Genomic DNA, 27,363 nt, shown 5'->3' with positions numbered 1-27,363 from the left:
ACAGTTAGAATTGGACATGGAACAACAGATGGTTCCAAATCGGGAAAGAAGTAAATCAAGGCTGTATATTGTCACCTTGCTTATTTAACTTATATGCAGAGTACATCAAGCAAAATGCCAGGCTGGATAAAGCATTTTGGAATCAGGATTGCCAGGAGAAATATCAATAACCCCAGATATGCAGATGATACCACCCTTATGGTGGAAAGCAAAGAAAAACTAAAGAGCCTCTTGATGAAAGTGAAAGAAGAGAGTGAAAAAGTTGGCTTAAAATTCAACATTTAGAAAACTAAGATCATGGCATCCAGTTCCATCACTTCATGACAAATAGATGGGGAAACAGTGGAAACAGTGAGACACTTTATTTTCTTGGGCTCTAAAATCACTGCAGATGGTGACTGCAGTCTTGAAATTAAAAGATGCTTACTCCTTGGAAGAAAAGCCATGACCAACCTAGATAGCATATTAAAAAGCAGAGACATTACTTTGCAACAAAGGTCCGTCTAGTCAAAGCTATGGTTTTTCAAGTAGTCATGTATGGATATGAGAGTTGGACTATAAAGAAAGCTGAGCACCGAAGAATTGATGCTTTTGAACTGTGGTGTTGGAGAAACTCTTGAGGGTTCCTTGGACTACAAGAAGACCCAACCAGTCAGTCCTGAATGAAAACAGTCCTGAATATTCAATGGAAGGACTGATGCTGAAGCTGAAGCTCCAATACTTTGGCCACCTGATGTGAAGAACTGACTCATTTGAAAAGACCCTGATGCTGGGAAAGACTGAAGGCGGGAGAAGAAGGGGACAACAGAGGATGAGATGGTTGGATGGCATCACCGACTTGACGGACATGAGTTTGTGTAAGCCCCAGGAGTTGGTGATGGACAGGGAAGCCTGGTGTGCTGCAGTCCATGGGGTCACAAAGAGTCAGACACTGACTGACTGAGATGGACGCCAGTCTCCAGAAATGGTGAGCAGTAGTGCAGTGGAACCACAGGGCACTCCCAAAAGCTGAGTGCTCCAATCCTCAAGATCTTAAAGTGTTTCTGGTTCATGACCATAGCAACTACGTATGGTTACTAACTTAATCATAATGACAGAAAGGAGCATATAATAGGTGCCAAATTGTTGCTCATAAAGGAGAAGGATAAAATTTATATTCTCTATTGATGTCATGCTAAATGCAAGACAGGTGCCTAGGAATTTATTAATAGTTTGTGAGGCTCAAACTAACAACCATCCACATTACTTCCCAGTTGCCACTATCTCACATAGTACTAGGGTTAGACACAGGTCCTTCTACCCTCATGCCTTGTCAGGTCTAGTACAGAAGGCTCTTTCTGGTTTACTCTGGTGTCTTTCCCATCGTTTAGGAAGATGAGTTCTAGCAGTTCATACCTGCTGTCTTTCAGAGTGTCGGGAGTCATCGTCAGGACTACAAAGGAATTCAAGGACCTGGTCAAAGAAAAGGTATTTTTAAATTGGATACCAGCATGCATGCCATAAGAAAAACCATAATTACTCTTTCTGTATCACCAACTCATTCACACCCAGCTCAACAAACACCATAGGGATATGGTATCTTCCCAGCTGGTCGGCCCAATATATGACACAGCAGGCTCAGTTATGCTAACAATTTAATATATACCTTAAACACATTTCTTTACTATTTAGAAACATGACTAGAATCTGACATCATATATATACCTTAAGATCCACAATACCATGGACCAAGCTAAGTATGGACTTTGGAATCAGGCCACTTGAATTTGAATCCTAACCTTATTAACACTTAATAATAACCTTTATTGCTGGTAATAACACTTATTAAATGACTTGGATGAGTGACTTAGCCTCTCCAGCCTTCAGCTTCCTCATCTGCAAAACAGGAGTAACAACTATACTAAGTTCAGAGGTACTGGGAGTACTGAGTTAATACATACATGTAAAACTTTGAAGCAGAACATGGCACTATGAAGTGCTCAATAAATGCTGGTCATTATTAGCAACTTTCTCCAGGGTAAAGAGTATTTTCTTTGCCACCTGTGGCTTTGTAGAAGATATTTAACTGGGGTTTGGAAATGTCTTCAGACTGGTTAGTAAGTAAATTCAGATTTTCTAAAAGTAATCTCTCTTCCAGATGATCAACATCATAGTCTTACTACCAATGAGATGGGTAATTATTAAATTGAAAAATTCTTAAGTCAAAAATTCTAGGCAAATTTAGAACAGAATAATTGGGAAAACAATCTCTATAAACCAATCTCCACAAATCATACTCCCATGACTGAACTGTCACACTATCCAAACACAACACTAAAAAACCAAATCTAATTTAGATCCAAACTGAAAGATGAACAAGCCTCTACCTCATAGGACACTTACCTGGTAGGTTATTCTATTAAGAAACCACGTAATCCAGTGAATTTTTCTACAAAGAGTAAAGAAAAACAATTCTACTTCTTATGGTTAAAGACACTCACCTGATCAAAAAGGGTTCTATTTACAAATAAGGTGTTGTCAGGCTTTGCAAGCTGCCGGGCAAGGAAGGTAAAGAGACACCCTACTTGTGAGGGCGTAAAATCTGAATTCTCCACCATAACCTATGAGCAAAAGAGACCATTTATTCAATATACCATCTGGTTTGACACAAAAAAATATACAATTAGAGGTGGGGGTGGGGAAGCCTCAGTATGAAGGAGTCACAAAAAGATTCTTTTATCAGCTGTGTGACAATTGAGTTCAACACCATTCAGAGAAGAAGCACAACTACCTGCACTCCCTGAAAGCATTTTACTGATTTCTGGCATATTTATAGGCACAAGTTGGATAAGAACTGAATCGTTAGAGGTAGATTTCAAAAAAAAAAAAAAGAAATTAATCATGTTTGCTTCTTGAATTCTTAAAAGAGAATCTAAAATTAAAGTAACTCTATTAAAAATCTGTCCACCAACACAGGAAGAAGGGAGCTGCTTTCAGGTTTAAAGGTAAGACAACTTGAGAGTGAAGGTATCCCAGAAAAGAAGCCAGCCAGCCTATGAGTCAATGAAGTGAATGGCTTCTGCCTTGTCTATAAGCAGTTTAGTGAACAGATGGTTTCAAATAACACGCTCTTTATAACCACACACAGTTATCAAGTCATAATCTCTCCTCTGATTTAAGTGAGCTCTCATCTCTTGAGTACCTACTACTATGCCTAAGATGCTTATGGTAGAAGCCTTCAAGGGAATTGTGAACCAGAAAGGAAGGTGAGACAGGTAAACAAATCTTAAATAAAAAACATAATGTGATCAGCACTTATAAAGGAACAAATGACTATGGAAGCACAGTGGGGAAAATTTAGTCCAACTGATCAGAGAAAAAATTTGAAACAAAAAAATGAGAAAAGTAGCCTCTAAACTAAACTTTAAAGCCCATGTGGAATCCATGACAGGAGAAGAAATGTCAGGAGAAAGAGCAGTCCAGGCAGAGAGAAGAGTGGGGGCAAAAACATGAACACAAGAAAATATAAGTTTGTTTGGAGAAATGCCATGCTTCATTAGAATGCAGCAGTATGCATGAAGAGGAGGGAAAAATCAAACCAAAGGAATAACTTAGGGCTCCAATGCCCTTCTAAGGAATCCAGAATTTATTTGTTAGAAAATGGAGGAGTTACTAAAGGTGCAATGAGGAGAGCTGATTGTGATCAGCACTATGCTTAGGAAAATTACCCCAACAGCAGTACTTAGGATAAAGTAACAGAAGCAAGAAATGAAGGTAGAGAGACCAAGATGCATGGGACTGCAGAGGTCCAAGGGAGAGTCAGAGGAGTTCAGAACAATGCAGTGATGATGAACAGGGAAGGAGAAACAGGTGCGAAAGTCACTGCAGAGAGAGAGGAGACAGGGCAGGTAGTCACATGTTGGAAACGTGTGGCTAAAGGAAGAATGAAAAAGGACAGGTCTTGAGCCTGACAGGCAGGGAGGAGAACAATGCTATTAACAAAGAGGGAGATGGCAGAAGTCTGAGAAGGAAGACCAGGCATTGTTTTAAACTAACTGAATTTAAGGAGGCAATTCTACAACAAATTAGGGAACAACAGCCCATCTCATCGACAAAGTCTCTCCTTTCATTTTCCCTTCAATGATAAACATTCCCTTGGGGCCCCATTTTTGGCCTGCCTTTTCTCACTTTGCTAAGCAGTTTGCACCTGTCTTTTACTGCCCATCTTTTACTTAGTCCAGCAATCAAAGCTTGTTCAAGTACATACTTATCATTACTAGAATATGAGGATGTTTCAAGTGGTAATCTGTGTATCTAAATTCCAATTTATAATATTAAAAGAGCTTTCTATAGCTTTAAAATACCCAATCATCATTTCCTTTCCGTGTGTGGGCCCTTTCCTAGGATTCAACTCTCAGGGCCCAATTAGTGCTCTTCTCTGCTTTTAGCTCTTCCTTTTGCTCTATAAGTCTAAACTACTCTCTCACCTGTCTGATCCTAAAAACGTCTTCTAAGGAAACAGTTCTAACTCACAGCCCCATTCCCTCGCCACTTCAGCAAGTGTCCAACTAGGTATTATCCCAGAAATTTTAGCTTCTTTCCATTTCTTCTCTCTGATCAATTTCAGAGACCATGCTGACAAAATTTTCTGGACAATCTTATACAAAGTCACAAATTTACAGCTTTCCCGCTCTATGTCTGCAGCCATTCAGCACCCACGATAATGCCTGAGGTTTGATGCTCACTCTCCTGTTTTCTGGTCCTTTCCTGTGCTCCCTCAGAAAAACAACAAATGACTACAACTCTATCACCAGAAATGAGAAAATAATCTCAAACTTATCATCTGAGATAGGGTCATTCTTCACCGACCCTAGGTTAACTACTATCAAAATAATATACAAGATGCAGCCACTATGTAAAACAGTATGGAGGTTCCTTTAAAAAAACTAAAAATAGAGCTACCATATGATCCAGCAATTCTACCCATGGACATATATCCCCAAAAGATGAAAGTGTTAATTGCTCGGTCGTGTCCAACTCTTTGCGATCCCATGGACTGAAGCCCACCAAACTCCTCTGTCCGTGGAATTCTCCAGGCAAGAATACTGGATTGGGTTGCCATTTCCTTCTCCAGGGGATCTTCCCGACCCAGGGATCAAACGTGGGTCTCCTGCACTGCAAGCAGATACTTTACCATCTGAGCCACCAGGGAAGCCTGTATAGATGAAAACTCCAGTTCAAAAAGATACATGCACCCCAATGTTCATAGCAGCACTATTTACAGTAGCCATGACATGGAAGAAACCTAAGTGTCCATCAAGAGACAAATGGCTTTAGAATATGTGGTTTATATACACACACACACACACACACAATGGAATATTACTAAGCCATAAAAAAGAATGAAGTAGGGCTTCCCTGGTGGCTCAGTGATGAAGAGTCTGCCTGCCAAAAGCAGGAGACACGGGTTAGATCCCTACTCTAGGAGGATCCCACATGCCGTCGAACAATTAAGTTCATGCGTCACAACTACTGAGCCTGTGCTCTAGAGTCTGGCAGCCACAACTACTGAAGCCGTGCTCCCCAGAGACCATGCTCTACAACAAGAGAAGCTACTGCAAAGAGAAGCCCATGCAGCCACAGCTAGAGAGTAGCTCCTGCTTGCCGCAACTAGAGAACAGTCGGTGCAGCAACGAAGACCCAGCACAGCCAAAAATAAATAAATAAAAGAATGAAATAAGGCCATCTGCAGCAACATGGATGGACCTAGAGAATATTATACTTTAGTGAAGTAATTCAGAAAGAGAAAGACAAACATCATATGGTATCACTTACATGTGGAATTTAATAAATAATACAAATGAATCTATATACATAATAGAGTTTCACAGATACAGAAAACAAACTTTTGGTTACTGGTAGGGAAAAGGAGGAGGCAGGGGTCAATAGGAGTACAAAATTAACAAATACAAATCATCATACATAAGCACAGGGAACTCTGCTCAATGTTACTTGGCAGCATGGATAGGAGGGGAGTTTGGGGGAGAATGGATACATGTATATGTATGGCTGAGTTCCTCTGCAGTTCACCTGACAGGATCACAGCACTCTAATTGGCTACTGTCCAATATAAAATAAAAAGTTTAGAAAAACCAAATTACTATAATGAAACAGATAGGCAATAATAATTTACTGTATAGCACAGAGAATTATATTCAGTATCTTGTGATAACCTATCATGGAAAATAATCTGAAAAAATATATATATTATACATCTGAATCACTTTGATCCATACCTAAACTAACACAATACTATAAATTAACTATACTTCAATTAAAAAAACAATATACAAATGCAATAATTCACCAAGAGTAACAGTTTAAGTACTTTATGGAGTTTTATTTCCTTCATTTGGATCATTTTTCCAACTTAGTACAGTTTTAAAACTTAAATCCTAAATCAATCAACTTGCAAACATTTCTTGAACACCTACCAGATTGTAGGTATCGTGCTAGACGTGTTAAAATAATGACCAAAAAACACACCCTTACAGTCTCTACCTACAGGAAACTCATTCCACGCAGGAAAAGACACATGTAGCATGAAGTGTAATACGATCCCAGAGAAAAGGCAACAAATCAAACTGGAAGTGCGAGAGAGGGTTCTGAAGAGTTTCTCATGGATGATATTCTGCATTATGTCTTGGAGAATGGCTAGGAATTTGCCAGGCAGAGAAAGCGAAGGAAAACACATGATGGGATAAAAGAAAACTCACACAAAGAACATAAGCCAAAAAAGATGACACAGGAAGTTCACTGAATTCCAACAATTTAAAATTGGTGAGAAGGGAGTTCCCTGGTAGCCGAGAGGTTAGGATTCCAGGTTTTCACTGCTATGGCCTGGGTTCAGTCCCTGGTGGAGGAACTGAGAACCACAAGCTGCTCAGCATGGCTAAAAAAAACTGTTGAGGAGTTGATAATACAGACTGGTGGGGTGAGAGGGGAGGTCAGAGAGAGGAGCAGTTACGGAGATGTAGTAAGGGGCCAGAAAGTATAAAAGGATCTTGGATATCATGTTAAAACTTAGATGGGTATGACAAAAACTACTACTTGTGCTCCAACATCTGTTCCTTCCATCTAATTTAGAAACAGAACTCCTCATTTTTAGCTAAACACGTGGCCACCCACAATACAGAGTACACTTCACAGTCTCCTTAGCTAAGTGCTGATCAACATGATATAAGCAGAATTGCGGTGCGTAACTTCTAAGAAATTTTCTGAAAGAAAGAGAACATTTTCTACCTCATCTCTTTCTGCATTCAGGCTGGTTAGAATGCAGAGGTAATACTGGAGCCTGAGCAGTCATTTTGGACTGGAAGACACAAACCATGTACTAAGAACAACAGCAGTAAGATGGAAGAGTTGTGCATCCCTGACAAGTTTGTGAACCCACTCTACTAGGCCAGGCTGCCTACACTCCAGACTTATATGAGAAAATTAAATTTCCACAACAAACTATTATTATTTTGAACTTTCTCTCACAGAAGAACTTAATTTCAACTGCGCCAATGAGAAGCCAGAGAACAATATTACCTAGAAGAAAGGTAAGATCACAAATTGAAGAAGGACAAGATAAGACCATTCGGGAAGGTATTTTGAAACCTAAGTGAAAATTCTCCATACTAGCCACCAAGATCAAACTGACGTTATTTGGGAGCTCTCATATTCATACTGCCTATTTTACAAGGCTAATAAATAGCTCAAATGAGATCATGTATACAAATGAGCTTTGAAAATTATAAAGAACTTAAATGTAGTTAATGAATTAATATTATACACAAAGAAAATATTTCAATTTTGGTCTCTTTTCCAAAATAATCTAAAAGTCACTAAGAGGAAGAAACTACCATTTTATAGCCAAATGAACAGGATTAAAAACTAAGCTTTTAACTACAAGAAGAAACTGGCCTGGGTGAAGCTGTGCAGATGGACAGGAAAAGAATCTGTCTCCACAGTCACTCACTAGCAACAGCATGAATCTCAAAATAGTTTTCAATTGAATCCAGATGGACTTAGATTGGGATGATCATCTCTGCGTGCCTCAAATCTTTCCTAAGTTACCCATCATCTCAGTACCATGGCAAAACCACATATGGCACTATCTTAGCAACATAGTGATGCTAGTATGAGACAGGCGACTCTTCAGAACTTTATTTTCTCAAAGCATTCTGAAGTTAGCCTCCATTACTAAATGTAATCATACTAACATAGCAATTATTACAATATGCATTTCTCAAGAGTAGCACTCTATCCAACATTCAGTCTAAAGCTGAGATACATTATATTTTTTGAATGAATGATTAGGACTTTAGCTTTTGAAGACAAAGACATCATCATAAAACTTTTAAATGATTGTAACATATTCCTTTATTAAACAAGATTATTTTCAAACTTGCTATAAAGTAATTCATATTTATAAATATAAATACCAATACAAAGACATTCTAGGGATACTCACCTTCAACAAAATATCCACAATACGTTGTTGATATTCTACAGCTTGCTTATCATTTTTAAAATCTTCAAAAGTCTAAAAAGGAAAAAGAAGTTTTAAAAAGGTAAGTATTAATTGAAACTTTTAGAAGGAAACAAGATATTAAATTCTTGTTAATAGGCAAATTCCCAAATAAGATAACCATTCCTCAATAGGTTTTTTCTTATATAACTTTAACAAGTTATTTTTAGTGAGTTTAATAGAAGGCTACATTATTCAATATTATACAGTATTCTGAATAAAAAGTATAAAAATAAAGTGATTGTTATACAACCCAAAAGTGATTCACCCTGGTGATATGGTGGATAAGAATCCACCTGCCAATGCAGGGGACACGAGGCAGATCCCTGGTGGTGAATTCAATCCTTGGTCCGAGAAGATTCCGCACGCTGCGGAACAACTAAGCTTGGGCACCACAACTACTGAGCCCACACACTCTTGAGCCTGCACTCTGCAACAGAAAAAGTCACTGCACCGCAAAGCCCATGCACCACAGCTAGAAAGCAGCTCCTACTCTCTGCAACTGGAGAAAACCTACGCACAGCAATGAAGACCCATTACAATCAAAAATAAAAAAGAATTTTTAAAATTAATAAAAATTAAACAAAGGAAGGCAAAGTTTATAGGCAACAAAAAAAGAAAGAATACTGATGGGAAGAGGCAATTTGTGAGCAAGAATTTGAAAAGGATGAAATACATGTTACATGCTCAGCCATCATCCCGTCCATGCTATTTGGAAATAATAACTGAAATACAGTTGTTAACTGTCATGAAAAGAAATTTCTATGATTTCCATGACAACTAGGAAGAAATGATGTTCCACAATAGATACTTTTAAAAATTACTATGGTAAAACTGTCACAATATTAAAATCCTCAAGAATACATACAAAGAATAGGTATTCTATTTTCACAACACTGCCAAGTAGAGCATTTTTTATTTTATGTTCCTGCTCAAGTAGAGCCAAATACATTTTGAATAGAACTTGCACCCAAGTAAATGACAGCACTGGATTCTGAAAATACACAGAAGCTATAGGATACACATATGAAGAAACTGAAGGGAAGGAATGGAAACGCAGACTGGTGGACACAGCTTGGGGAGGGAGAGGATGGAACTAATAAGAGAAAGTAACATCAGCATATATACACTACTATGTGTAAAATGGATAGCTGGTGAGAAGCAGCTGTATATAACACAGGGAGCCCATTCTGGTGCTCTGTAATGGCCTAGAGGGGTGGCAGGGGGGAAGGGAGGAAGGCTCAAGAGAGAGGGGATTTCTCCAGTACTCTTGCCTGGAAAATCCCATGGATGGAAGAGCCTGGTAGGCTGCAGTCCATGGGGTTGCTAAGAGTCAGACACGACTGAGCGACTTCACTTTCACTTTTCTCTTTCATGCTCTGGAGAAGGAAATGCCAACCCACTCCAGTGTTCTTGCCTGGAGAATCCCAGGGACAGAGGAGCCTGGTGGGCTGCCGTATATGGGGTCGCGCAGAGTCAGACATGACTGAAGCGACTTAGCAGTAGCATGGCTGATTCCTGTGGCTATATGGCAGAAACCAACACAACACTGTAAAAACCAAAAACAAACAAAAAAACTGAAAATACTTATTGAATAAGAGTGATAAAAGACTTGAAGCTCTTCCTAAGGCTTTCACTGAGGACATGCGGCCCTTTGTTGCTGTTCAGTCGCTCAGTCATGTCTGTCTCTTTGCGAACCCAAGGACTGTGCACACCAGGCTTCCCTGTCCTTCGCCATCTCCCGGAGCTTGCTCAAACTCATGTCCATTGAGTCGGTGATGCCATCCAATTGATAGCTTATGGTGAATGGTGTCGGATTTGTGATCTCTGAAGAAGATTTAACTTCGGGAACAGGGACCAGGTTTGATCACTCTTGATCACTCAAGAGCTTTTGTATAGCAGAGTTTTATTCAAATAAAAAAGGAACAGAGAAGCTTCTGACAGACATCAGAAAGGGGACGGAGACTGCCTCCCCTGCTAGTTTTAGTAAGCTATTTTATGTCTGTTAGAAAGTTATTAATCAGATAAGAGCGACATCTCAAGGCTGACAGAGTTTCACCAGGCCCCTCTCCCACAATATGCATTTTTGAAATAGGATGGCATGAGGTATGTCATCCCCCAGCCATAAAACAACTGATATGAATATTTGTTGAGCCATTAGCAGTCAAAAGTTAGTCTTAGGTGGAACCATTTTGAAGAAAGGCAAATTTCAAAGCAAATACATAATTTTATTAGCATAGCTTAAGAAAAATATTTCCATAAGAAAAACGCATTGGTTAGCTCAAGGTTTAAGAAAAGTTCAGTTCAGGTAGAACCAGGTGTCGTCACAGCAACATAGAATTTTAAGAGACACTTGCAGCCTATTTTCTCAGTTTGGAGACCCCTGGCCTTCCTGCCTGTTACCCTCTCACAATCATCTCATCCACTGTCGTCCCCTTCTCCTGCCATCAACCTTTCTCAGCATCAGGGTCTTTTCTAATGAGTCAGCTCTTTGAATCAGGTGGCCAACGTATTGGAGCTTCAGCTTCAGTCCTTCCAATGAATATTCACAGTTGATTTCCTTTAGGATTGACTGGTTCGATCTCCGTGCAGTCCAAACGACTCTCAAGAGTCTTCTCCAATACCACAATTCGATAGCATCAATTCTACAGAGCTCAGCTTTCTACATGATCCAACTCTCTCATTCATACATGACTACTGAGAAAACCACAGCTTTGACTATACGGACAATTGTCACCAAAGTAATGTCTCTGCTTTTTAATATGCTGTCCAGGTTGATCATGGCTTTTTCTTCCAAAAAGCAAGCGTCTTTTAATTTCATTGCTGCAGTCACCATCCACAGTGATTTTGGAGCCCCAGAAAATAAGTCTCTCACTGTTTCTATTGTTTCCCCATCTATTTGCCATGAGTTGATGGGACTAGGTGCTATGATCTTAGTTCTTTGAATGCTGAGTTTTAAGTCAGCTTCTTCATTCTTCTCTTTCACTTTCATCAAAAGGCTCTGTAACTCCTTTTTGCTTTCTGTCATAAGGGTGGTGTCATCTGCATATCTGGGGTTATTGATATTCTCCCAGTAGTCTTGATTCCAGCTTGTGCTTTATCCAGCCAGGCATTTCATACGATGTACTCTGCACACAGGTGACAATATACAGCCCCGATGTACTCCTTTCCTGATTTGGAACCAGTCTGTTGTTCTATGTCCAGTTTTAACTGTTGTTTCTTGACCTGCATACAGGTTTCTCGGGAGGCAGGTAAGGTAGTGCGGTATTCCCATTTCTTTAAGAATTTTCAAAGTTTGTTGTGATCCACACAGTCTAAGGCTTTTTAGCGTAGTCAATGAAGCAGAAGTAGGTGTTTTTCTGGAATTCTCTTGCTTTTTCTATGATCCAAGGAATGTTGGCAATTTGATCTCTTGTTCCTCTGCCTTTTCTAAATCCAGCTTGTACATTTGGAAGTTCTCGGTTTATGAACAGCTGAAGCCTAGCTTGAAGGATTTTGAGCATTATCTTGTTAGCATGTGAAATGAGTGCAACTTTGTGGTAGTTTGAATATTCTTTGGCATTGCCCTTCTTTAGGATTGGAATGAAAACTGACCTTTCTCAGTTCTGCGGCCTCTGATAAGTTTTCCAAATTCGCTGACCTAGTGAGTAAAGCACTTTCACAGCATCATCTTTTAGGATTTGAAATAGCTCAGTCGGAATTTCATCACCTCCACTAGCTTTGTTCGTAGTAATGCTACTAAGGCCCACTTGACTTCACATTCGGGATGTCTGACTTTAGATGAGTCACCACACCATCATGGTTATCCTGGTCATTAAGACCTTATTTGTACAGTTCTTCTGCGTATTCCTGCCATCTCTTCTACTTCTGTTAGGTCCATACCATTTCTGTCCTTTATTATGCCCATCTGTGCATGAAATGTTTAAATCTACAAAGCAGTAATTTACTACTGACTATCCCGAAGCAAGAAAATAGACTACATATTGTCCCAACAGATTAAAGAAGAATTTCCAAGCCACAAACTTTCAAGACTACATCATAGTTAATATTCAAACCAGAATATCTGCTGTTCTTTAAATTGGCCCCAAGCTTCCCCAACGTCCCCAAAGACCCTCTGCTCAGGCTCTTCTCTACTAGCATGTCCTTTCCCTTTTCTTGTCTGACACACAGTAAGCACTTTAAACAATGACTGCTGATTTGTCTAGTTAATTATAGAGGAAAATGTAATCTTTATAAAAATTTTTTTCTTCACCTAGAATGCTTTGCTGCCAGTTAGTTAAGAAAAGCTGAAATGAGTTACCTAGGGAACTGTAGGAACTCTTATCCGGAAAGCTCAAACCAAGGGTATTTTGATGTTTACATGGGTTAAACATGACCCAGTCTGAAGAGGGAAAGATGGTTGAGAAAGTCTCTCAGTTCTAAGGCTTAGGAAAACAGCAAATATACACACACATTCAAACAAACACAACTTCCCCCTCACACCCAGCCTGCCAAAGTGAGATGTCACTCCACTGTCAAGACAAGATACTATCTGCTAATACAAGTGCTATTCAAGCAAACACAAAATCATGGAGAATTAGCATATGTATTAAATAACTACAGCACTGACAGCAAGTAAAAAAGAACTGCTTTATCCACTTGCCTTTTGGTAACATGTATTCACTGCTTTGAAACACACATTGCAACTTTACTACTATAAACATAATTAAGTGGTGAAATACTTTCATTACGAATGTTGTGATATACACAATGATATATTTTGACTGTAGTTAACAGCTGCCACCAAAATGGCACATTTATGTTAAAACATTATCATTCCACAAAGATTCTACTAATTATACAATGCTTGTTAGAGGAATAATATGTAAAGTCCTAATGGAGAATGACAGTTTGTGAAGTGCAAAAAGTAGACCATAATTCAAGTCCAAAGTCACCTGTGAGTTTGGTCATAGAAACTTCTTTCTGTAGCCCCTTAAAAATTATTATAAAGTTTCTGTAAGATAATGATTGTTGGCTAAATCCTGATCCAGGGGTCAAGAAACACTGTAAAGGACCAGGGAGAAAATATTTTAGGCTTTGCAGGATACATGTGATTTGCATGACATATTCTTCTGTTTTTATAACCCTTAAAAATAGAAAAATATTCTGTCTCACCCAAGCCAGAGGTCAAATGGAGCTGGATTTGGTCTGCAGACTGTAATTTGTGAACCCCTGTCCTAATCTCTTCACACATCTTCCAATAAGATCCATGTATATAGAAAGAAGAAAAAGAATCACCCACAACGCAGCCCAATTGGAAAACTAGAAGGACAACACATATTAAAAATTTTGACTTACATAAAACTGGGAAAGTAAACATCCTTAATTAGCAAAGTTGGCTCCAAAGTCCATTAAAAAAAAAAAAACTGTCAAGAGAGAATAGGGTAGAGGAAGAGAGGGTATGACAAGGTTTCAGCAGGCACAGAACACATATAGTATCAAATGGAATTCACCTCTAAAAGAAAAGGAAGATCCATCCTGGGTGAGCAAGTACTGAGGCCAGGTCTGTAACCCAGTGGATCATAGCACTGGCTGATAGGAAGATCAAAGGAAGGAGTCTGGCAAGTATGACTCAGAGGTCTTGGTAAGATACAGCTTTTGAGATAGAAAAGGGAAAGGCAATATACTCCTTGGAGGCCTGTGGTAAAGAAAGAAGGGCTCAAGATAAAGATCCTACTAAAACAGAAAGAGAAATTAAGGAAACAATACCATTCACCATTGCAACAAAAAGAATAAAATACTTAGGAGAATATCTACCTAAAGAAACAAAAGACCTATACATAGAAAACTATAAAACACTGGTGAAAGAAATCAAAGAGGACACAAATAGATGGAGAAATATACCATGTTCATGGATTGGAAGAATCAATATTGTGAAAATGAGTATATGACCCAAAGCAATCTGTAGATTCAATGCAATCCCTATCAAGCTACCAATGGTATTCTTCACAGAACTAGAACAAATAATTTCACAATTTGTATGGAAACACAAAAAACCTCGAATAGCCAAAGCAATCTTGAGAAAGAAGAATGGAACTGGAGGAATCAACCTGCCTGACTTCAGGCTCTACTACAAAGCCACAGTCACCAAGACAGTATGGTACTGGCACAAAGACAGAAATATAGATCAATGGAACAGAATAGAAAGCCCAGAGATAAATCCATGTACCTATGGACACCTTATCTTCAACAAAGGAGGCAAGAATATACAATGGAAAAAAGACAACCTCTTTAACAAGTGGTGCTGGGAAAACTGGTCAACCACTTGTAAATGAAACTAGAACACTTTCCAACACCACACACAAAAATAAACTCAAAATGGATTAAAGATCTAAATGTAAGACCAGAAAATATAAAACTCCTAGAGGAGAACATAGGCAAAACACTCTCCGACATAAACCACAGCAGGATCCTCTATGACCCACCTCCCAGAATATTGGAAATAAAAGCAAAAATAAACAAATGGGACCTAATTAACTTAAAAGCTTTTGCACAACAAAGGAAACTATAAGCAAGGTGAAAAGATAGCCTTCAGAATGGAAGAAAATAATAGCAAATGAAGAAACAGACAAAGGATTAATTTCAAAAATATACAAGCAACTCCTGCAACTCAATTCCAGAAAAATAAATGACCCAATCAAAAAATGGGCCAAAGAACTAAACAGACATTTCTCCAAAGAAGACATACAGATGGCTAACAAACACATGAAAAGATGCTCAACATCACTCATTATCAGAGAAATGCAAATCAAAACCAAAATGAGGTACCATTACACGCCAGTCAGGATGGCTGCTATCCAAAAGTCTACAAGCAATAAATGCTGGAGAGGGTGTGGAAAAAGGGAACCGTCTTACACTGTTGGTGGGAATGCAAACTAGTATAGCCACAATGGAGAACAGTGTGGAGATTTCTTAAAAAACTGGCAACAGAACTGCCATATGACCCAGTAATCCCACTCCTGGACAAACACACCGAGGAAACCAGATCTGAAAGGGACATGTGTACCCCAATGTTCATCGCAGCACTGTTTATAATAGCCAGGATATGGAAGCAACCTAGATGCCCATCAGCAGACGAATGGATAAGAAAGATGTGGTACATATACACCATGGAATATTACTCAGCCATTAAAAAGAATGCATTTGAATCAGTTCTAATGAGATGGATGAAACTGGAGCCCATTATACAGAGTGAAGTAAGCCAGAAAGATAAAGACCAATACAGTATACTAACGCATATATGTGGAATTTAGAAAGATGGTAACGATAACCCTATATGCAAGACAGAAAAAGAGACACAGATGTATACAACAGACTTTTGGACTCTATGGGAGAAGGTGAGGGTGGGATGTTTCGAGAGAACAGCATCGAAACATGTATATTATCAAGTGTGAAACAGATCGCCAGTCCAGGTTGGATGCATGAGATAAGTGTTTGGGTCTGGTGCACTGGGATGACCCAGAGGGATGGGATGGGGAAGGAGGTGGGAGGGGGATTCAGGATGGGGAACACATGCAAATCCATGGCTGATTCATGTCAATGTACGGCAAAAACCACTACAATATTGTAAAGTAATTAGCCTCCAACTAATAAAAATAATTGGGAAAAAAAAAGAAAAAGATCCTACTAAAACAAGAGACTTGTCAAAGATTGAGAAAATAGACTACACCCCAAAGACAGTATTTATTTAAGAAACCACACTTAGTTATAGCAAATAAAGCACGTACTTCAATGTGGAAAATAGTATGCAATCTTCCCTCATGATCCAACAAGATCACCAATTATTGCTAGTCTAGAAAAATCCACAAAAAAAATGACACACACACACACACACACACACACACACAAAACCCAGAAAGTGAAGGCACTCAAGAATAAAGCACAATAAGAACTAGCCACAAAATAGAAGTAAACTATAAACAATATCTCAACATACATGAAATATATTTAAACATACAATTGCAGATTTGAAAGAACATCACAAACCAGAAATTTAAGAATTCAGAAAAGAAATGAAGAGTAGGAAAATGTGAAATAAGAGCTAACTGAACTCGGGGGGAAAAAAATTCTGAAAGAAAAAAAAAGTCATCTTAGAAATGAAGACAGAATTACAAGCTACCAAAGGGAGAACAGATATGACCAAAAGTATAGTTAACAGAAATACAGAATGTAAATAAAAAGAACTAAGAAAATGAAATTTAAACAAAGAAGGAAATAAAAGAGACCAAAGAAAGGTGATAAATATAGAAGACAAAGAAGATATAATATACAAATAACCTAAGTTTCTGAAGATGAAGTACAAAATAATGGAGCAGAAAAAAATATTTAAATCTGTAATTCAAGAAAACTTTCTTAAACTAAAAAGACTCAAATTCACATATTGAAAAGGCCCACAGTACATATACAGCAAAACTGACCGAAAATAGTCAATTCTGAGTAATATCTTAAACTATTAAATATTAATATAAGGAAAAAAGTATTCTGGTACTCCAGGAAAAGATTAAGTCTCTGGGAAAGTTAAGAAAAGTCAAGCTGACATCAGTTTTCCTTATGGCAGTATATAAGATCAAGATAAGTGGGAGGCAAATATTTTACTTCAAAAATTTTTAACTGTATAATAGTAGAGAAAACATTACATTGAATCCTATCACTTAGAAAACTACATAGAAAACTGCAAAATATTGCTAAGAAAAATTAAAGGAAATCTAAATTGATGGAACAGTACACCTTTTCATGGGCCACAAAATTCAGTATTGCTTAGTCAATTCTTAAATTGACTGAACACTGAATACAATCCTAATTAAAATCCAGGCAGGCTTCTGCAGAAGTTAACAAGATAACTTAAAACTCATACTGAAATGCCAAAAACAACCCAAAACTACAAAATACAAAGTAATTTTGAAAAAGAATAAGAACATATAACATGATTTTCATACTCATTATAAAGCTACAGTAATCAAGGCTGTGTGGTACTGGCATCAAGATAGACAGACCAGGGGCATAGAAACAGAGTTCTGAAATAGATCCAGTATACATAGATGGTGTATCTTTGACAAAGTACAAAGACAATCCAGTAGAGAAAGGACAGTCTTTTTGTCAAATGATGCTATAAGAATTAGATATCTCAATGCAAAAAAAAAAAAAAAAAAACAAGAAAAAAGGACCTTGTATCTAAACCTTGCACCACAGGCCAAACTTTCTTCAAAATGGATCACAGATTTAAAGGTAAAACCATAAAATTTCTAGAGAATATCTTTGTGACCTTGGGTTAGGCAAAGATTTCACAGCTACAGGCCCAGAAGCAGGATTCCTAAAACAAAACTAATAAATTAGACTTGATCAAAATTTTAAATTTCCACTATTCAAAACACAGTGTTAGGAAAATGAAAAGACAAACTACAGACTAGGAGAAAACACTTGCTAAATTCATGTAATCTGATTTTTAAAAACTTACCTTAAAAAAATTCTCAAAACAAGAAAACAAATACACTTTAAAAATAGGGGAAAATGGTCAAATAGTGGATATTTTCACCATAGAGTATATATGGATAGAGAATATACAAATGGTAAACATAACTTTTTTGCTAATATATTTTAATGAAAAGATGTTTAATGTCAGTTGTCAGGAGAGAAATATAAAAACCATGAGATACCAGTACACATCTACTAGAATGGTCAAATTAAAAAGATAAACCATAAAATGTTTTTGGAGAGAAGAAGAAGAAACTGACACTCTCATATACTACTGTAATGAAAACTGGCAGAACCACTTTAAAAAAGTCTTGTTAGTTTTTTATGAAGTAAAACAATATACTTCACAAAAGACCCAGTAATTTCATTATTTGGTATTACTCAAGAGAAATAAAGATGTATGTCCACGCAAAGGCTAAACCTCCTAAAATATTTTTAAATCCTTTCATGTCTTAGAACCCCCACTGTCACTGTCCTAATTCAAGCCGCCATTATCTTCTATCTAGATGACCACAAAATTTTGCTAACATCTTCGTGCCTCCAATCTTATCTTATTTCAATCCATTTTTCATTCAATAATCAGAGGGAATTTTTCTAAACTACAAATTATGAAATTTTTCTATTCAGACGGAAAAGAATCCACCTGCAATGCCCGGAGAACTGGGTCCAATCTCTGGGTTGGGAAGATCCCCTGGGGGAGGAGGGCATAGCAACACACTCCAGTATTCTTGCCTAGAGAATTCCCAAGAACAGAGGAGCATGGCGAGTTACAGTTCATGGGGTCACAAAGAGTTGGAAGGGCTGAGCAATTAAGTAAGGCAAAAGGCTTCAGTGACTATAAAGTCCAAACTTCCTACCATGGATAACAAAACTCAGTCTCTACCTGCCTCTCTGGCTTTCTCTCTCTCCACAGAAATTCCTTACACTTAAAGATGTGGCCATACTGAATTTTTTTCAATTACCTTAACACACACTGCTCTATCTTATTTCCAGGTCTTTCTACATACTCTGTCCTTCTACCTGAAATACTTTTCCCTATCCTTAACCAGACTTCTACACATCCTGTGTGACTCACCATCGACATCATTTCATCCAAGACATCTTCCTGACCCTTCCATTAGATCCCCCTCCTAAATGTTCTTACAGTATTCTGCATATCTCTGGTGACATGTCTTACACCATGCTATAGTTACTTATCTACAAGCTGGATCCTCTTCCTCCACAAAGGCAAGGTTTATATCCTGTCAGCCCAGGGTACATACACAGTTAGTACAGTATGTGTGACATACTTGGCAAATATTTGTCAAGTAAATGACAGAGATTTTATTGCAGTCTTACTATCAATGTCAATGTCATAATTTAGACATAAGCATAATCCCAAATGATCTTCAGTGCCATGACAGACCTTTGAAAAATGAAAACTAAGTAAAATTCTTTGATGCTCTCTAGGATGTTTTCTGAACCCCTGCCCTACCACTTCTTGTTTCTTTTTTCCTCCAGGCCAGACACTAAGTACACTTACATTGTATTCTGGATGTCTAAAGTCTCCTAAACCAACTAGATTTGACTTTCACTTTCTAAGTTTCTTTTCCCTTCTTCCTCTGCTACTAAAGTTACTACTTCTGAAATCAGATTTTCCAATTAAACTAATGCAAAATGTGATGTGAGTGGAATCTCAACCTTCTCACAGGCACTTTAAAAAAATTTAACAGTTTATTATTCAACTTATAATAAGAGCATTATATGTTCATTAAATAAATTTACTTCATCTCACAGATATAATCACTATTAATATTTAGATATACTTCCTTCCTATTTCCTTCAAATACTGTGCACATACAATATTTTTTTTAAAATTTGTGAGTCTGCTGTTTTACTAGACACTAAAATATAAGCACTGTCCACATTATCAAAAGCTTTTTAAAAAACAACTACAATATGGCTTAATTAGGAAGATATATCATGTTTTATATAATTATTCCCTTGGGGGCATTTTCACAGAGAATCTGGCTTACCCAGACCTCTCTTTAATAAAAATAGGTATAAGGGTATTTTTTCAGCAGGAAGCTTCCATGTTCCATTTCAACTCCAGTCACTTCTACTATCATCACCACCACATGTCATTCAAAGCAATCTGCCATCTTTAGTATGCAAACAATAACAATTTACGAAATCAAGGATTTACCACATCTAACTCTGCTTTAACTTTTTAATACGGATGTGTCAGAAAGAGACATACAGACAGACATAGACAAACACTCAGGGAGGAAGGAAAGAGAGGGGAAGAAAGCAGGAAAGGAAGGGTAGGAAGGAGAAAAAGAATTAGAAATTATGGATGGCACAAGATTAAACATTTGAGACCCTGACTTACTACTAGGGCATAAAAACTGTACCTAAGGACTACTATTCATCTTTCTTTCTATTAAAAATAATTATCACCTCAACTCCTTTTAAAAATATCTTAGAATCACAGTATTTCTTACCAGCGCCAATACATTTAGAAATTCTCGTGTGTCGAAATGCAGCAAAGTCCGAATATAGGGATAGATTTCTTCTTCAGGGGGAGCTTCTGTTGAATGCAGGCGAATTAGAAATTCAAAAACCTGCAAGTTGGGGAAAAAAAAAAAGTTTATTCTTTTCTCACAAAGTATCTTGCTGAAGCAATGATTCCCATTTGTATAAAATAAAACCAGGTTGAATTTAGTTTAAATTGTCACTGGGTTATAATTCTCTAACCTCTCTCAGCTCTAATTACTGGCTCCAATGTTGGTGTGCAGGCTCTCTCCTGTCATAGCAGATAGCTCCGGACCCATGTGTAACCCTCAATTACAATTTGTCTTTATTGCATTTTAAGAGAGTAAAAATGTTATGAAAATGCACCAACCTGGTTTTTAACCAAGGGAACAAGATCTTCAGGGATGTCACCCAGGGGATAGGCACGACCTGCTAGACAGCAGCTAGAAGAGAAGAATTGAATGGATTTGGTGACTCTTAATGGGCTAACTTCCTGGGAACACACTGTTCTCAAACACAAGATACTAGTCTGATGTTTAAGCAGGCTCAGCTCTTGTCAATTAGGTCAGGTCCAAACCCAGATGGAGATGATAGCCAGTTCAGAAAACGTGGGTGACAGAAGGTGGTGGTGAAATAACACATCCTGTGACTAATGACTTTAATTTCTTTTTATTTTTCCTAAGAAAAACCCAAGCTGCACTAAATGAACAAGAAGGAATAAGGACAGATTACCTAAAAGTCTCACACCCAGCATCTGGAAAGAATCTGACAGCATCATTATACTGTTAACAGGTAAAAGCCTCAGGTTTGCAGAGACTTTTAAATCCAGTGGTTCTAAGAATGGTGAATAAAGATGGGGAATGAGCTAGGCTAAAAAATATTTGTAATCGGACAAGCCTTTTGGGGAGAATTAGAATCTCATGAGAAATTAACTGTATGGTTTTACCTCCAAACCAGACCTTCCTAATGGCTAATGACTAGCTCTGGGGGCTGAGTTATAAACTGTCTTCTGACTATGTCCTTATTTTGGTGGCAGGGGGGTGGGGAGGAGTAAATTTTAAACCTCTTTGAAGTAGTCATCAATTTTGAATGTTACAGACAGCTGGGTACCAGCATATTCTAAAAAGTTGAAAGTGCAGATGATAAAGAGCAAGGTAAATGCTACTCATGTTCTCCTATACTAAAGAATCGATGTAACAAATTTGAAAGAGGTCTCAAAGTTAACTCTGATGCATACAGAAACTAAAATGATGTGCCAGCAGGTTCTGCCACCTTCCTGCTTGCCTGCTTGCCTGCCAGTTATAAAATGATGTGCCAGCAGGTTCTGCCACCTTCCTGCTTGCCTGCTTGCCTGCCAGTTATCTATGTAAAAGCTCTATTAGGACACAATTCTGAGCCTGCATAGTCTATCAGAAGAATTATGATTCAGGAATAAATAGATAAACATTTCTGCTTACTTCAGTCACTAACTTTGTTCATGATGCAAACTAATTTCTTGCCCTTTTACATAAAATATGGACAAAAACATATCCCATAGACTTGGTAGTAAAAGTGAAATACTCTGTATCAAGATTTCTCAACCTCTGCCCTACTGATATTTCGGTATTCTTTGCTGTGGGGACTATCCTGTTCACTGCAGAATGCTAAGCAGCATCCCTGGCCTCTATGCATTAAATGCCAGTAGCATCTCTCCCAACACCAGTTGTGACAAAGCAAAATGTCTTTAGACATTGCAAATATATGGCAGAGGAGAGCAAGGGTGGGGGACAGAATTACTGACTGTTCAGAAGCACGGCTGTACATGAAAGAACACTGAAATATGAAAGCACTATACAGATGAAGAGATGACAGTACCTCTGAGAATACAGAAGAAGTTTTATAAAAGAAGCATACACACATAAGTAAATTAAAAACCTCTTACCTAATATATACAAGAAGCTTGTTGCCCATAACAACTTGCTCATCTAAAATAGAAAAGTATCTTTAGCAATTCTCTCTCAAAAGCTTTTTAGAAATATAATCTTTATATGGAAACAACAACTACAAAAAAAAAAACAAAAAAACAAAAAACCCTTTGGCATTTAAGGTGCTCTAGGTATATTCCCAAACAATAGGAAAGTGAGATAAGACCACTTTAATTAATACTTTTTTTCTTTTTTTTTAAGAATTTCTGATAGATTCTTTTCACAGACACAAAATCAGTCAGGCATTCAAGGGTACACATACAAAAAAAGGTGTAAACCTTGTATAGAGATCTATGTATTGTTGGCTTAACTAATAGCTTGGGCCAAGAGAAGGTGTTGAACAGGCAATGATTTGACAAATTAACTAATTAATATTAAGGTATAATTTCAATGCCTTCTCATTTGCAACATGGACTCTTACTATCTACAATATTCTAGGCTAAAGGTCAGTGTTCACAAATGTTTAAGAAACTTAAGACTAAACACTCTTTATGACCTTTTGTATCCTAAAGTTATGTCTAAGATTCTGTCATATGGTAGTATAAATTTATTTCTTGGTTAAAAGAAACTGGAAACATAATTAGACCAAGTTTTAGGCCAAAAGATCAAAGTTAACAAAGAATAGTATAAGAGCATCAAGAAGGGGTGAAGTGATCAGCAATCCTTATGGTTGGTAGGAATTTATGGTTGGTAATACTGATGAACTGAAATTTTTGACAATACTGGAATAATACAAGCAAGGGTACATCTTTTAATCAATAATCCTTTGTAAAGACTCCAAGTCTGTGTTGTTGTACATGTAAATAAACTTGAATTGCTCATAATTACATTCTGCTTCAATTCCACACATTTTTTCCAATCAATAAACTTTTACTTTTTTAAGAGAAGTTTTAATCATGTTACAGCAAAATTGAGACGGAGGTATAGAGATTTCTTGTATTTCCCTCATTCCTACACCACACAACCTCCACCACTACCAATACTCTGCCCCAGTGAGACCTTCCTTGTCATCAATGAACACACACTAGCGTATCACCTGAGGACCGCCAAAGTCCACAGTTTACAGTAAGGCTCACTCTTGGTGCTGTACACTCTATAGTGTGTCATTCACTCAGTCGTGTTCAACTCTTTGTGACACCACGGTCTGCCCATGGAATTCTCCAGGCAAGAATACTGGAGTGGATTGCCATTCTCTTCTCCAGGAGACCTTCCTGACTCAGGGAATGAGCCTGGGTCTCCTGCACTGCAGGCAGGTTCTTTACCATCTGAGCTACCAGGGAAGCCCTGTACACTCTATGGGTTTTGACAAATGTATAGTAACACATATCCACCATTATAATATCACAGAATAGTTTCATTGCCCTAAAACTCCTCTGCTCTACCTATTTGTCCTTCCATTCCCTTTAACTCCTAACAAATGCTGATTCTTTTATTCTCTCCATGGTTTTGCCTTTTGCATCATGTCAGATAATTGGAATCATAAGTAGTCGCCTTTTCAGACTGGCTTCTTTCACTCAGTAATGCATTTAATTTTCCTCCACATCTTTTCATGGCTTGATAGCTCATTTATTTTTGGTACTTAATGATATTTCATTGTATGAATGTACCAAGTTGATTCACTCATTCACCTACTAAAGGACATCTTGGTTGCTTCCAAGTTCAGGCAGTTACGAAGAGAGCTACTATCCACATTTGTAGTGAGGCCTTTGTGGAGATAGATTTTCAACTCCTTTGGGTAAATGAGTGCAGTTGCTGGATCACACAGTAAAAGCATGTTTAGTTTTATAAGCAATTGCCAAAATGTCTTCCACAGTGGCAATACCATTTTCCATTTCCACCAGCAATAAATGGGAGTTCCTATTGCTCCACATCCTAGTCAGCATTTGGTGGTGTTGCCGTTTCAGATTTCAGCCATTCTAATGGGGGCTCGAACTACCGCACAATTGCACTCATCTCACACGCTAGTAAAGTAATGTTCAAAATTCTCCAAGCCAGGATTCAGCAATACGTGAACTGTGAACTTCTAGATGTTCAAGCTGGTTTTAGAAAAGGCAGAGGAACCAGAGATCAAATTGCCAACACCCGCCGGATCATCAAAAAAGCAAGAGAGTTCCAGAAAAACATCTATTTCTGCTTTCTTGACTACGCCAAAGCCTTTGACTGTGTGGATCACAATAAACTGTGGAAAATTCTCAAAGAGATGGGAATACCAGACCATCTGACCTGCCTCTTGAGAAACCTATATGCAGGTCAGGAAGCAACAGTTAGAACTGGACATGGAACAACAGACTGGTTCCAAATAGGAAAAGGAGTACGTCAAGGCTGTATATTGTCACCCTGCTTATTTAACATTTATGCAGAGTTCATCATGAGAAATGCTGGGCTGGATGAAGCACAAGCTGGAATCAAGACTGCCAGGAGAAATATCAATAACCTCAGATATGCAGACGACACCACTCTTATGGCAGAAAGTGAAGAGGAACTAAACAGCCTCTTGATGAAAGTGAAGGAGGAGAGTGAAAAAGTTGGCTTAAAGCTCAACATTCAGAAAACGAAGATCATGGCATATGGCCCCCATCACTTCATGGAAAATAGACGGGAAAATAGCAGAAACAGTGTCAGACTATTTTTCTGGGCTCCAAAATCACTGCAGATGGTGATTGCAGCCATGAAATTAAAAGACACTTACTCCTTGGAAGGAAAGTTATGACCAACCTGGATAGCATATTTAAAAGCAGAGACATTACTTTGCCAAAAAAGGTCTGTCTCGTCAAGGCTATGATTTTTCCAGTGGTCATGTATGGATGTGAGAATTGGACAGTGAAGAAAGCTGAGTGTTGAAGAATGGATGCTTTTGAACTGTGGTGTTGGAGAAGACTCTTGGACTCAGAGTCCCTTGAACTGCAAGGAGATCCAACCAGTCCATCTTAAAGGATATCAGTCCTGGGTGTTCATTGGAAGGACTGATGTTGAAGCTGAAACTCCAACACTTTGGCCACCTCATGCGAAGAGCTGACTCACTGGAAAAGACCCTGATGCTGGGAAGGATTGGGGGCAGGAGGAGAAGGGGATGACAGAGGATGAGATGGCTGGATGGCATCACTGACTCGATGGACATGGGTTTGGGGAGACTCCGGGAGTTGGTGATGGACAGGGAGGCCTGGCGTGCTGTGATTCACGGGGTCGCAAAGACTCGGACACAACTGAGCGACTGAACTGAACTGAATGGGGGTGTGTGCTGGCACCCCATCGCTGTTTTAATCTGTAATTCCCTAATGGTGCTGAACATCTTTCAATATGCTTACTTGCCATCTGTATATCTCCTTTGAGATGTCTGTTCAAGTCTTTGTTCATTGTTTAATGGGTTATTCATTTTCTTATTGTCAAGTTTTAAGAGTTATTTATATATATTTTGGGTAAGAGTCTTCTGTAAAATATTTTCTCCCAGTCTGGATTACCTTCTCATTCTCTTGTTGTCATTTGCAGAGCAGAAGTTTTTACTTTTAGAGAAGCACAGCTTATCAATTACTTCTTTCATGGATAATAATCTTTCTTTCATGGATAGTGCTGTATCTAAACATTCATTACCATGACTACAGTAGTCAATTAAATTACTGCCTGTGTTGTCTTCTAGATACTTTACAGTTTTGCATTTTCCCATTAGGTCTATGGTCCACTGTGAGTTAATTTTTGCGAAAAGTGTAAGGTCTGTGTCTAGATTCACTAGATTCAGGTTTGCTCCTTGGAAGAAAAGCTATGACCAACCTAGACAGCATATTAAAAAGCTGCCACTTTGCACGTGGATATCCAATTTTTCCAGCACCATTTGTTGAAAAGACTATCTTTACACCAAAAGCTTCTTCAAAGATCAGTCCACGATGTTTATGAGAGTCTATTTCTGAACTATTTTGTTCTACCAATCTATTTTTTTTATTCTTTTGCCAACACCACATTGTCTTGATTATAGTAGGTTTACATTAAATCTGGAAGTTAGGTAGTGTCAGTCCTCCAACTTTGTTCTTCTCTCTCAATACTGTTTTAGCTAACCTGAGTCTTTTGCTTCTCCATAAACATTTCAGAATAAGACTATTAATATCCAAAAAATAAGTTGCTGGGATTTTGATTGGGATTGCACTGAACCTGTAGACCAATCTGGTACAAAATGACATCATGACAGCATTGAGTCTTCCTATCCATGAACACAGAATATCTCTCCATTTCTTGAGTTCTTTGATATCTTTCATCAGAGTTTTGTAGTTGTCCTCATTTAGATCTTGTACATACTTTGTCAGATTTATACATAAGGGTACTAATATAAATGGTATTTATACCATGAAATACAATGAAATTAAAAAGACACTTACTCCTTGGAAGAAAAGTTATGACCAACTTAGACAGCATATTAAAAAGCAGAGACAAAAAATAAATAAATAAATAAATAAATAAAAAGCAGAGACATTACTTTGGCAACAAAGGTCCATCTAGTCAAAGCTATGGTTTTTCCAGCAGTCATATATGGATGTGAGAGTTGGACTATAAAGAAAGCTGAGCGCCAAAGAATTGATGCCTTTGAATTGTGGTGTTGGAGAAGATTCTTGAGAGTTCCTTGGACTGCAAGGAGATCAAACCAGTCTATCCTAAAGGAAATCAGTCCTGAATATTCATTGGAAGGACAGACGCTAAAGCTGAAGCTCCAATACTTTGGCCACCTGATGCAAAGAACTGACTCACTGGAAAACACCGTGATACTGGGAAAGGTTGAAGGCAGGAGGAGAAGGGGACAACAGAAAATGAGATGGTTGGATGGCATCACCGACTTGA

The 27,363-nt window shown here is 38.0% G+C and overlaps 1 protein-coding gene across 5 annotated transcripts in view; it reads right to left on the bottom strand.

Annotated features, from left to right (window-relative positions):
* VPS8 (VPS8 subunit of CORVET complex) overlaps positions 1-27,363 on the bottom strand; it is a 287,556-nt gene that overhangs the window by 150,363 nt on the left and 109,830 nt on the right. For all 5 annotated transcript variants that reach the window (XM_043874824.1, XM_043874826.1, XM_043874823.1 and 2 more), the window contains 6 exons: positions 22,500-22,542; positions 20,949-21,021; positions 20,548-20,667; positions 8,498-8,569; positions 2,481-2,600; positions 1,396-1,452 (listed from right to left, as the gene is read on the bottom strand). In XM_043874824.1, the coding sequence (XP_043730759.1) occupies positions 1,396-1,452; positions 2,481-2,600; positions 8,498-8,569; positions 20,548-20,667; positions 20,949-21,021; positions 22,500-22,542 (485 nt within the window). The remainder of the gene's footprint in view (positions 1-1,395; positions 1,453-2,480; positions 2,601-8,497; positions 8,570-20,547; positions 20,668-20,948; positions 21,022-22,499; positions 22,543-27,363) is intronic.

Source organism: Cervus elaphus, chromosome 19 (assembly GCF_910594005.1).
Source record: "Cervus elaphus chromosome 19, mCerEla1.1, whole genome shotgun sequence".
NCBI lineage: Eukaryota > Metazoa > Chordata > Mammalia > Artiodactyla > Cervidae > Cervus > Cervus elaphus.
Note: the sequence above shows the minus strand (reverse complement) of the source record. Positions and strands in the feature narration are given on the sequence as shown.